At 34.0% G+C, this 13,940-nt stretch overlaps 1 protein-coding gene across 5 annotated transcripts in view; it reads right to left on the reverse strand.

Moving 5' to 3' along the window:
• Positions 1-5,316: 5,316 nt before the first annotated feature.
• LOC124355024 (trans-1,2-dihydrobenzene-1,2-diol dehydrogenase-like) overlaps positions 5,317-13,940 on the reverse strand; it is a 28,792-nt gene continuing 20,168 nt past the window's right edge. For 4 of the 5 annotated variants that reach the window (XM_046805914.1, XM_046805912.1, XM_046805913.1 and 1 more), the window contains exons 4-7: positions 12,354-12,511; positions 9,186-9,432; positions 7,313-7,481; positions 5,317-7,189 (exon numbers count right to left, since the gene is read on the reverse strand). In XM_046805914.1, coding sequence (XP_046661870.1) covers positions 7,083-7,189; positions 7,313-7,481; positions 9,186-9,432; positions 12,354-12,511 — 681 coding nt within the window. In that variant the 3' untranslated portion in view covers positions 5,317-7,082. The remainder of the gene's footprint in view (positions 7,190-7,312; positions 7,482-9,185; positions 9,433-12,353; positions 12,512-13,940) is intronic. The other variant, XM_046805911.1, reaches the window with a different exon arrangement.

Genomic DNA, 13,940 nt, shown 5'->3' on the forward strand with positions numbered 1-13,940 from the left:
CTGTGGGGCAACGCTTGTCATGCCTCTAAAGTTTTCATATGGCAAAAAAAGGCCATTAGAGTTCTGGACTGCCTAACCTTGAGACAATCATGTAAGGCTAGTTTTAAGAAATTAAAAATTATCACAGCTCCATCCTTATATATCTTAAGTACTTTGCTTCATGTTAAACAGAATATAGACTCCTTTGCTGCTCAAAACTTTAATCATGACCATTTAACTAGAAATAGAAACAACCTTATAACTCCATATGTAAGACTCTCAAAAAACTTTAAATAGTCATGTTTATCAACAGCTCATATTGTATAAACAAACTACCATTGCCTATTAGAAATCTGCCTTTTAACAAGTTTAAATGTTTTTGTATCAGACTGGATTAAAGACCAAGCCTTTTATACTGTGGCAGAGTACAAGGACTACAATTTTTCCGAAATTAGCTAGGCAAACTGATTACTATTTTTATACTATAGCCTATAAGTTCTATAAATTGTAAGATCTTATTATAAGTAACCTAATGATCTCAAAAATGCTGTTTGTCTTCTTGTATTTGACGTATCCAATTACATTGTAAAATGTCTTAAAGGAAATAAATAATATTGTCTATTGTCTATTGTCTATTGTCAACAATCAACCTATTCATATGTCAAAAATATCACCATAGTTTTTAGACCAATGTTGTAAGGTTGTAAGGATTGTTACCTTGTAAGGTTAGAAGATTATAGGGTTTCTAAATTTGTACATATACACATGACAATGCCGACCTTTAAAGTCATTATACAATCAGTGTTGTAAAAATTAACGGTATCGCCGTCTAAACTAACAATGGATCTTCAATTTAATTTGTATACTTTCAACATATTAAAATTCATAAGTATTGTCACTAATTAAATGTCCTTAAGCCCAAACTCCTTTTATTTAAATGTGTCGGAGTAACGAGATAATCGAAAACTGCCTGAAGACGCGGTAGTAATATAGCTGGTAAGACAAACACTAGAAATTACGTAAAAAGCTATCGAAATATATAAAGGATTTTAAAAGCAAATTTTTAACATTTTTATATTTATACAAATCTATCGCTCAAAAAATACTAGCAAATTTTTACTTTCAAATTTCAAATACTTGTTTTGTACAATTTTTATAAAATAATTGTTCTACTTCTATACATAAAACTTTATGAATATCTGGATTACAAATCAATTTCAAAATTAAAATCGCTTAAAATTTAAGGGGATAAAACTGAAAAATAAATTTGGTCTATATGGTAATAATAATCTTTATTTCATAAAAGACAATCAATACATAGAATTGTAACCTTCTAATAATTATTGTCCGTAAATATAAAAAATAGTTACATTATATATTTTAATTCAGACTCATACAAAGTTAAAATGTTGACCCGTCCTTCAGCAATCACACTTGATATCAGAACTAAGGTTTTGCGTCAATTAGTTTTCCAGTAATTAATTTTCCCAATTTCTTGCCAAGAATTCGTTGACCGAGTAATACGCTTGGTATACCAACAGGCATTTGAGACAAGCTCTGAATTGTTAGAATTTGTTATTGCCTCCGAAAGATAATTGATAAGTCCAACACCAACTTGTAAGGGCAAGTAATTGAAAGTGGTAGTTCTATGCTGTTGAATCCTGAAGTTGTCTCTCCCTCCAGTCTCATTATGGTGAATACCTTCCCTGAATTAAAATGCACTTCAACTTCATCTCAGAGAGGTAGATGCTTGGTAAAATCAGCACTTCCCTGAAGACATTTTTACACAACTCTCTAGGTTTCAATTTTGAGATAATTTGAACTGTTTGTTTTTGTACCTTAAATTCTCTCTCGGTGCTGTATTTATCACAACTGCCCCAGTCTTATTCCATAAGCCAAATGTGGATAAATTAAACCGAAGTATGGCTATTCTCAAGACTTGTAGAGAACAAAAATTTGCAATGTTTGGTAAGGCATAGATGCCTGAAGTAACTCTTGAACAATGTTCATACGGTCGTTTAGGTTAAACCCTGACCTATGTATATTCCCAGGAACTCTGAGGAATCTATGTCCTCCAGAAGAACTTCATGACCCATGACAGTAGGAGAGCTTTAACTGAACTGCTGCCGAAGACAGAAATAAAGAACATTAGAATTGGTATTCTTTGTTTTCAAATCTCAGAAAAAAAATTTGAAATATATGAATTAAATTGAGAGTAATAAATTATTTGATTTCCAAGTCCTCTTTTGAAGAAGATTTGCTGCAGATAGTTTTATCATCCGCATATTGATCAAACTCTCCATCTTTGATTGATAAGTTCAACTTATTTGGTGCTGTCCACCATCAAATACATTTTCTAGTATATGTTTAGCCTTCATTCAGTGTTTTACTGTTATTTTAACTTTTACTCTCAACTGTGTGTGTTCATATATTTACTTGATTCTATTTATTAACATGAATTGATTGCAGAATATATCAGTTTAAGACAATTAACTTAATGTTTTTCCCTTGGGGCGGCCTACTGCCATGCACTTAAGCCTCAAGGGCTTTTTGCGCACCCCGGAAACACACCATGAGATCCACCAGTATACAATTTCAGCAGTTCCACAAACCGCCGAAAACAACCTATCAAGTCTTCCAGGGGAAATTCACCAGCCCTGTCCAAACTACCAAAGATGGCATACCGCTCTCTTGCTATTGCGGGGCAATCAAAGAGCAGGTGCTCAGCAGTCTCCTCCTGCTCATTGCACCTTCTACAGAGCGGATCCTCCTGAAGGATGCCGACTCTGTGAAGATGCTTCCTCAGGTGACCATGCCCCGTAATGAGACCAATAACCTGAGAAGACATTGATCTGTTTAATGAGAGAAGGTCCGAAGCCACCCTGGATGAAGGTGACTGTAATACCATTCTCAAACCCGGATGCAACCTCCACCTTCTCTCATGCTCCGCGCGAATCCATTTCGAGACAACCCTAGAGGATTCACACCTTGGAACACCGCAGAACGGTTGAGGGCCCATCATAATTGTCTCTGAGCCCTGGTTGGCCAGGGCATCAGCTCTTTCGTTTCCAAGAATCCCCTCATGACCAGGAACCCAATAAACGGTTACATTGTTGATTCTGGCAAGGGAGGAAACGGCCTGATAGCAATCCCAAACCAGTTTGGATTTGATCACGCAAGAGTCCAGCGCCATCAGCGCTGCCTGACTGTCCGTGAAAATATTAATCGTCTTGCTCCTATATCGCAGACGAAGATTCTCACGAGCACATTCCATAATAGCTGCGACCTCCGCTTGAAAGATTGTCGGATACGGACCCATAGGAACCACCAGCTCCCTACATGGTCTCACTCCCAGAATTCCAGCGCCTGTGCCGCTTTTTGTTTTAGAGCCGTCTGTGAACCATTCAAGCTCCGCTGGTGGGAGAGGTTTCCTTCCCTCTGACCAATCATCCCTATAGGGTACAATAATCCTAAAGGGTTTGTCAAAGGAAAACTTTTGTGGCATCTGATCAGAGATCATGTGCAGAGCATCCTCCTGTCTCAGGGTGCTAATTCTGCAGTGTCCACCGCTGCAGCCCGACCAGAGCCCCATCTGCTGAAGACAGTAGGCACTCCTCCTGGCCATAGCCCGAATGACAATGTCCAGGGGGGCGAGGTTAAGACAACAGTCCAGAGCCGCGCCTGGCGCACTAGGAAAGCCCCAGTGATAGCAAGGCAGGCCATCCTTTGGATACCCGCCAGACGAGCTACCACCGTCTTGGCCATCAGACGAAAGCTCCGTACATTAGTGCAGTTTCCGTCTGACCACGGAAACATAAAGCCAGTACAAGAGCCTCGGCTTCAGTCCCCCAGGGCCCACCTATCACACATCTGCATTGCATTAGAGACCATTTCCCCCTGGCAATGACCCTTTCTAGATGAGGTCCCCAGTTTAGAACCTTATCTAGGATCACGCCCAGGTACTTGACCTCAGTCTTCAGCTCAACAGGAGAGCCTTTGAGTAGAAAGGGACCAATGCCCTCCATCTGTCGCCTCCTGGTAAAGGCAACCACAGCAGCCTTGGTGGGGTTGACAGTGAGACCAACCTCATCGCACCAATTTCCCACCATGTTCAGAGCAGCATTGGTCAGTTCCGTGATTGTTGTGTTGAACTTGCCACTCACAAGAATCACAATATCATCTGCGTACCCCTGTGCAAAGACATCGCTGCTATTCAAAGAATTTAGCAGGTCATCCACAGAAGAGGAGAGAGGACGCCCCCCTGCGGACAGCCCCTCAGTCTTCGCACTAACACTTGCTCCCATGAAGGTTGTGACAACAACCCTGTCCGTGAACAAGGCCCTTATCCAGTCACACACCTGACCATCAACACCACGTCTTGAGACCGCATTGATTTTTGCCGCCAGCGTCTTCTCAATCCTGCATACCAATTGATGCACGGCCGAGTCGCATGACCTTCCTGGAGTGTAGGCATGCTGGTTAGGATGTAGAGGTCGCTCCAAAAGAGCTCCCTCCCAAACAAACCTGGCAACCATTTTTTCCATAGTTTTAAGAAGAAAGGAGGACAGGCATATCGGCCTGAACTTAATGTTTCTGAACCAATTTATAATTTGTGCCAAAGTATTAAAGGTCAAACCAATTTAAACTCTTATTGGAAAATATCTGATATGGGAAAACAATGTTCAAAATATGACGTCCAATATACAAATGAAATGTTTCTAAGGTAAGGAGGAATGAATTGTCATAAAGTGACACTTAAGAAGGAAAATATATAGCTAAAATATAATCGTTGCATTAACATTATAGATTATTAACAACCCTGATTTTATATTCTTGACACAACTCAGATTTTGTTTTACCGAGAGCTTTTAAGGGGTACAGCTAGTCGGAAATCCGCAGCATTAAGGTCTAATGTACAATTATTATTACCTTTATGATAAATCATGAGAACTTTTGTTTTCATTATTATGAGAGTGATTGATGATCTTTTGAGTAGACTCCCCTTTTCTTCTTTGAGTCAAAACCTAATTTAATACAAAATAAAGCCTCATTTAACAACCACAATATTAATATATTGCCTGTTCAGAGATTCTATTAATACTAGAATCCTCCAGTAAATCCCAGCATAGACTGCTATTCAAGTGAATGTGAGATGGTTGTCTTGCAGTTTTTTATTTTAGATACAAGAAACAATAGCCGTCGCAATCTACAACAGGAAAAACGCTGACTTTGTCAGTGATCTTGCCTAATCATCATCAAGGCTTAATTGAGAAAAGATAAAACTAACTCAAGATTTATCGAGGAAGTAAGTATTGAGGTTGTAAGAATTAGATCACGAAACATATACAATTATTTATTGAAATATAATTAGTAAAATTACAAATATTATTAGTAACAATAACAATACTATATTTTTATTGAAGTAAAATCAATACTAATTCAACATTTCAGTAACTTGACATATCAAGACCATAATTAGATAAAATATTATATAATGTAATATAATTATATACTATATAAAATATTATATAAATATTGTATAATAATACATGCCATACAAAGCATAAGTTATTAATTTACTTATTTAATACCTTCTTATTAATTTCTTACTCATATCAATAAGAATGAAACAGTAAATCTTAAGTTGAATACTGACAGAACTGTTATACAAGGCACCTTCATATAATTGACAGTTTTATTATTAGATGAAGCCTCATAGTCCAGGAGCCAAAAACTACTTTGCATTGTAAAGTGACATAACCTTGGTTTTTTTCTTAAATCGATATCTACATTTTTCCTTATAAAATAAATCAATTGTCAACCAAGCTATTTTTCGGAGTAGGTCGAAATGAAAGTATAAAAAGGCTTCAAAATATATAAAGTTTTCCTCAGATATTTTTTTCAGCTCAATAAACTCAAAACTGTCAGACACACAAATAATAGTTATATCACTGTCAGACAATTAGATAAATAGACTGAACTCACCACTTCTAAGGTCTATATCTAATTAGTTGACACTGATTTAACAATTACATATGTGTCTGATGTTGAGTGTAAAGCTAAGAAAAATATGATCTGAAAAATTATCATTCATATTTTTTAACTCTTGATATCATCCCATTTCGAACTCCACCAAAACAAGCACGACTATCAACTGGTGTCTTTCTTAGGGGAAATCTCTGCCAATTTCAATAACACCCCCGTTCTATGCTTGCACAATGCAAATTGGCTCTTGGATCCTACATGATCAGATGAACAGTGGAATTTCAAATGATAGCAATCGGGCAATAGTTATGATTGGCCTAAAAAAAAAAAGTTACAGGAAGGGAGGAGGGTTAATAATAAGGTGAAAACACTAAAAGAAATCTTTTTCAGTTTGAGGCAACAATTACTTAAATATTAATGAAATCTCTGGGTATACACACCTTTTTATAACAACAAAGTGAGTATCTTATAGGCTATCACATGTTAAAGCTAATACATTTTAGTTAACGTAACTTATAATATGTAATGTGGTGAAAGTCTAATATCACGAAAATCACATAGTTTTACCTCGTTCGTCCTTATGAGTTTTGTGTTGTTAACACAGTGAGTAATTTTCTACAGTGAGATATGTAGAAAATTTCCAGGTTTTCAAGGTATCATCTTTTTTATACCACCCAAAGTTTTATAACTAACTGGCTTTTACTGTAATGTATTCCTAATTTAATACAATAAAAACTTTATATAAAACATAATGTTTTCTAAGCATTACATTTTTTAATGTGAGGTGTTATTTACAAATCAATACTTTTGATACATTTTATTAGTTATAGATTGTATTATAATATGATCATTATTTCATAAAAATCAAATTTTTCATTATATTAAAAGTATTTTTGTTCTATCTCCCTGATACCCAACATAATATTTACTTATCTTACATCACGTCTGCCTCTTTCGAGGGGATATATTACACTTTAACCTTTTTTAACCTTTAAAATTTTAACCTTTTTCATTATATAAGAATAAAATATATAATAACTATATAATACTTTGTGATTATAGTTTTTAATACATTTGTCACAATAAAAGTGAACATTTATTATTTTATTTTTAGTAATTTAATCGTCCTGTGGATAGTGCACGCCAATTTGTTTCCTTACCTCATCTTCCAGTGTAGCCAAAACCATACTGTCCTCGTGTGTGATAAGAGGGCATTCTGTTATTCCTGTATAACATGTTATAGTCATTTAGATGACATGTACACACAACAATAATCTGCCAAAATGTACTGTAATGAAAATTTCAGTACAAACATAATTCCAAAAAGTAAATTCAGTTCGTATTTTACCTGCTAGAAGGCATCTCCGCACCTCAGCGGCCTCATAACTCATACCAGCACCATTTGGAAAATTGAAGACGTGTTTACTGTCTGGTAATGGAAACTCTTTCTCTTCAATAATTTCATAGGCCTCATTCAACCGAGTCAGTTTTGTAGGTGCCCAGAAGGGCGCGTGTATCTGTATAATGAAACGGGATTACATTTAGTGTGATTTAATGACATAAATATTGGCTATGAACTTGAAATATTTCATAACGGCTCTTAAAATACACTAACTTGTACACATAAAACAGTATAAAACATAAACTTACATACACACATGAATCAAAAGATTTAGGTAAATCTAAACTTGACTGAGATAAAGGAAGTTTTGAATAAGAAAGTAAAAAAAAAACTTTGATATTACTCAGTTGCTAATTAGTTATTCCTCTTAGGTGAATCTTTTATAGAAATATTTTAGTAGTTAATTAATGTTGTGTAGTTGTAAGAAACTTTCAGCTCTAACAATTATATTAGTAATGTAGTAATGTGACTGGAGTTATTTTGAAAAACAGAATTTGTCTAAAAATAATCAACAATAAAAGCATTTTTTAATATTTGTTTAGTTGCAATTTTAACCTATTTAAATATCTGTATATTAGAAATTTATAATATTTCAGGAGGAAATGCAAAGTATTAAAACTTCTTGGAACTAAATTTACTATTTAAAATTACCATAAAATAAAATGTTCCAAAGGTAAGAAAAATATAAAGTTGGCCATCATATTGGAAAACAGAAGCTATTTTTAAATGAGTAAATTTATATTGTTATCGTTGAGAAAAAAGTAGGTGATGTTCCTCAATTAACCCTTTGAGTGTCGGAAAAATAAAATCTTGTAAAAAAAGCCGGAATATGTTTTGTATCTATATTTGAGAAATGACGTGGGTTTTTCTGCATAAATGTAAGGTTTCGGGAGAAAAATCATAAAAAATTTGCTATCACACATATTTTAACTCTTGCTTTTTTTTCTTTGTTGTATATAAAATTATCTAGAAAGATAAGTAAAAATATTAGTATAAAAAAATGTTGGGGGTGCTAACATGGAATATTACCTTGAAATGTATTAACAAGAAAATCAATTTTTTTAGTTTTTACCTATAAAAACTATATTGAAAGATTTTTTAATTTGTTTAAGAGCATTTTTTATATTAAAGAGCATTTAAAAAAAGCAGAATGAGAAACATAGTAATTATGTAAAAAAACTGTATTCAGAAGGAAAACAATCATCTTGTAGAAAAACTTGTTTTTTTGTCATAATAGGTCTAACATAGATTCAATTTGTGAATGTTCAATTGAAGTATGTTCAATTGAAATAATACTGTCTTCTTGTAATTGTTTTCTAATTTTACTTTCTTCCACTTCAACTATTAAAACAACCTAAGACACAAAAAAGCCGGCACAATCGAATTCACTAACAATGGACATAAACAAACTGGCCACCAACTGAATATTTGCAACTCACCTGAAAACAGCTCTTGTTTAGCAGTTGTCACTGGTTATGTCTGAAGTGCATAAAGAAAATGTCAAACAGTTCTTTAATTGGCCTCTGATAAAGTTTCAGCCAGAAACATTATAAAATAATGTTGTATTAAAACAAATGCTAAGGAGCCCGTAACGGGCTTCTGGAAATTCTCGCATATCAAAGGGTTAAATGTTGCTTTATCTCTGCAGATTTAGACAGCACCATACTTATAAATCACCCTGTATATTAACAATGTTATATATGGAACTCATTTTTAGTTTTCACTTCTTTTATTAACTCTGAAAATAATACCTCCATGTAACAAAATACAGTTTGTCTTCTTTTTAGAAGCAAATTGCCTTATGAGAAAAAATATGTACCGTAAAAGAACCCTTGGTCCCAACGATATATGCTGTGTTGGGCAGCAGGACCTTGCTATGTGTGGATAGAACTGCGGTAGCTCCACCAGGGTAGCTCAACACACAGCTCATTGCCTCGTCCACCCCCTCGTCATTGAGATGTCCTGCAGCCACCACCTTTATCGGGCTGTTACCCAGCACCAAGGTGGCCATCTGTAGAGTGTAGATACCAAGGTCTAACACAGTACCACCACCCAGCTCTTTCTTCCTGAGCAACAAAACTGCTGATGTCATATCTCAGTGGTTCTGATTTATTAAAACACTTTTTGGTAACTTAACCAACAAAACTGAACCAAGTACAACTTTTTAACTTATTGTGCGATTTTTATTGATCTATAAAGCATTTACTGAATGGTAAATCATTCAAAGCATTAAAATTAAACCCCCGAAAAATACCTAAATATTAAAGCTCAGTTTATCAGAAACTTTAAATATTGTGAAAAAATAAATAATAGGTTCAATCACTGTTGTTTTTCTGTTTTTTACTCAACTTATGATAATGGAAAATGTTAAAAGATATTAAATAGTATAATGATTATTTACAATATTTGAACGTCATAATAAAATCTTCACCAGAATATCTTTATTATTATTTATTAATTTTGTATTGCAAATACAATGAGAGCAAATAAAATATATTTCATAGTACAATACATTATGTAAGAATGTACATTGTTACTTTAAACATAGTGATGTTACTCAATCATCTTTTATTGTCATTGACTTGAATTACACTGTACAAGAAAGGTCCACTTACAATAACATACATTATATACAATAAATGTATTATAATGGTCAACAAATTGTAAAATAAAAAACAAAACTTGCAACAACAAAACAAAAAGTATAGAACATATATCACAAATCTTGTAACTAACGCTTACCATGTTAAGAAGAAATTAGCCAAGTACTTCCCAACTGAGTAGAACCATTTTTTAATTACTAGTAAATGCTCTTTTAATCGCTTTTTATGCAGGGCCTTTTCTCCAATATTTTAAAAACAATTTATAATTTTCCAAAAAAATGTCCCCCAGGCAGACCACCAGCTAGAGCTGAGTGTTGTTGAACTTGTTGCTTGTCTACATGGGCTTACATGTTTTTGTGATATATAACAATGCCATCTATTACATATAATTAAAATGAGCACAACCATCAGTCAAGTCTCAGCCAAGGGGAAAAGTCTGCCTTTGCCCAAAAAAAGTCTCATAATGGAAGTCGAAAATTCCCTAAGTGAATAAAAAGGGCTTCACTTTTATTCAGCTTAAAAATTTATTTCAGTACACATGATTGAAACTTTACGAGGTTAGGCTGAAATGAAAATAGTGCACACATGCTTGTAGAACGCTAACGAAAATAAATAGCGAGATCGGGTGGAAAGTAAATTGAAGTACAATTCTTAAGCTTTACAATCATTCATTTATTTTTCAACATAGTCACCATTAACACTAACACATTTTTCCCAACGTATATCCAGTTTTGTAATCAGTCAATGAAAAGTTCTTCAGATTTTTCTCGAACCCAGGACGCAATAGCTGCTTTCACTGCATCATCTAAAGTTTATTGAGTACCCTTGAGATCTCTCTCGAGTAGAGGGAAAAAATAAAAATCGCAGGGGCTAAATCGGGGAATAGAGAGGGTGTGGAATTGGTTCAAACTTCAGCTTTCTCATACCCTCTTCAGTTGCACGCAAAGTGTGCAAACAAGCATTGTCGTGTTGCAAGATTATTGGCTCGAGGCTGCCTCTAACACGACAAACTCAACGTCAAAGGTATTTTAGGGTATCTATGTACTGAGACGAATTTACTGTTGCACCTTGATCCACATAATTGGTCACATAAACTCGATGAGCATCCCAAAACACAGTCAAAATGATCTTTTTGCGAATTTATTTTGTGTTTTGAACTTTTTGTTGCAGGAGAACCTAAATGTCGGTATTCATTGCTTTGTCTTTTCTCTCCTGGATCATAATGGTACACCTATGACTAATTCCCCATCACGATATTCAAAAGAAAGTCATCTCCTTCATCATGGTAGCACTGCAAAAGTTGCTGACAGCATTCCTAATTATTGATCAATGAAAACAACACGTTCCTTAGATATTCCAACATGGTTTGTGATACGCTGTTGGGTGATTTGCTGTTTACTTTGGAACAAATCATCAATGAGTTTGTGACGCTTGTCATCTGTGGCAGTAATCGGACGTCCACTGTGTGTTCCATCAACAATTATGGCTTTTCCAGGCTTACAACCACGAAATTTTATCACCCATCAATTGACAGTCGATTTATCAACAGCATCGTCACCATAAAAACTCTTTAAACAACAATGGATTTCAGTAGGATTCACTTTTTCAGCAGTTAAAAATTCGATAACAGCAGGTTGTTTACATCTAATTGACATTGCATTTGAATCTGTCTGCATAGTTACACTGCTAACAATACAATGGATTGATGCAAGGTTTTCAAACTGCACATGTGTGTAGAAGAGGAATGGTACTTACGAATGCCATCAGGTGCGCTTCTTTGCGCATTTCAATTGCATTTCATAAGCATGTGTGCATTACTTTTCAGCCTACCTTCGTATATACTTCTGAACTCTTAAGGTACATAAATTAAACAAAACATTTGCAAATATTGGTAACTAGTTTTTGCTTTTGCACTATGAAAACAATGTAACAATATCTCTTGTGTCATAGTCATGAACCTCCTTAAAACAAACAAAATCATAATGGGTTTCCTTTTCAAAACATAAAAATAGAAGGAATTATAAAGAAATATCATGTAAAGGATATATATGTAAGCTACAGATCGTATCGGAATCACATTCCAACATTTCTCTGTAAAAAAGGACGTTCGTTGGTTTGCTAGGGAAACTTTCCCCAGTACCTCAGGAATGCATTAAACCATAGTCCAGAAAGTTACAATTACCCCACTTTTAGTTCTAGAAACTAAGCTCAATGTAGTTTACTGATTTTTAAAGTTCAACTAAAATATGTTTAACTTTTTACTAAAACATAATGGAATCAAACCAATATTGACACATAGGAATTTTATTTTCATTTGTAAACTTAAAAAGTAAGATAAGTGCAAACTATTATTACATATAACTGTTTATATAAATCTAACTCACCATATTCTGTCAACCTCGATTTTAGCACCAAACTGAGTATTAACATATAAAACATCACCAATAGTCTTGCTGAGTAAAGCCTTTCTTAATTCCTCATACACTGGGAAACATCTACTCCATACTGCCTCCATTAAGAATAGCTTCTTCTTTTTGGCCAACTGAAGAATCAAACATTTCAATACTCAAATTAAACACGTCAAGTTAAATGTAAAATTGGAAATAGCACAACATGAAAGCTGCATAGACAAATTATAAAAATAACATTAAAAAATAAATTTTAATGTTTAAGTAGCTTTAATCCAGTTTTAACGATTAAAAAAACATTCAATACTAAAAAAACAAAATATATAAATATGTGGATAAAATTATATACTCTTAATAGTTTTTAATCTGAGAGAATCTAAATTAAAGTACTGTTTGGCACTAATTATTTTTTTGAAATTGAGTACAGAGAAGTTTTTGTTTCTACAACGCATGTTTGACAAAACCTGTGTTAATTTGCATGTCCTAGTTGACCACTCTTAGTAGTCAAGTTCTTTTGAAATGATCAAAAGTAAACATTGCATTGCATTGTTATTGTGACTGACACAGAAGGATAAAAGTGATGGCTCGCAAATCTGTCCTTCAAGGCTCTATTTTTTTAATAAATTCTGTGATTAACATGACAATTAATACTGTGGAGAAGTCCTCTCAGAGGTTTTGGAATCTTCCACTGACTATATCTGTTCCAAATTTACTCCTAAGGTGATATATCATTTATCAACCTACAGTTTGTTATAATTTTAGTGCATAAATTGCCAAAGACTGTCAACTACAGTTGCCCTGGACGTCCAATGTAGTGAAAAGTATATCTAGATGGTGTTAGCAAAATGGGTACTAAGTGAGTATGGGCTTTAAAGTTTTATTCTACAAAAAGGGAGGAGAGGATTAAAAAAATAAAAAGGGAAGTTCAGTTTTTTGGTATCTTAACAACAATACTACTGAACGATTTGTTTATAATATTTATAATCAATGCGCTGCTTATAACACCACTTATTAAGTTGATGTGGTAGATATTTTACATAAAGAACTGCTTTTAATTTTTCTTCCTCATCTTTCAAGACAGTCATACATACAGGCAAGTTGAGAAACTAAACTGATGTGGAGATGCGCAAAAGTATGAAGGAACTGGAGCATATGTAAAGTGAAACCATAAAGTTTTCAGCAACAAAACTTCATAACAACGTCTATCTTCTTTCTATTCTTACTTATTATACCTTATGTGTGTAGTGATGTTATATTGCTTTTCACTAATATATTAACTTTAGTATTACAAGATAATAAGTGTTCATCAGTTTAATCAACCAATTTGGGTAGAATAAGAGATAGCCTCAATAAGTGGACTTAACTTGTTTAGCCCTTTAAAACATTATTGAATTTTTGAATATTCTAGGGAGTTTTAATTTCATTTTTAATGGCAATGGATTCTCCTATTTTCGCCAATATCTTTATGGATGAATTTGGACAAAAAGCTTTGGCGTCAGCTCAGTTCAAACCGAAGATTTGGTGGAGGTATGTGGATGATAACTTTGTTATTTCTCCTTCTGG

The sequence above is a fragment of the Homalodisca vitripennis genome, chromosome 2, assembly GCF_021130785.1.
Source record: "Homalodisca vitripennis isolate AUS2020 chromosome 2, UT_GWSS_2.1, whole genome shotgun sequence".
NCBI classification, from domain to species: domain Eukaryota; kingdom Metazoa; phylum Arthropoda; class Insecta; order Hemiptera; family Cicadellidae; genus Homalodisca; species Homalodisca vitripennis.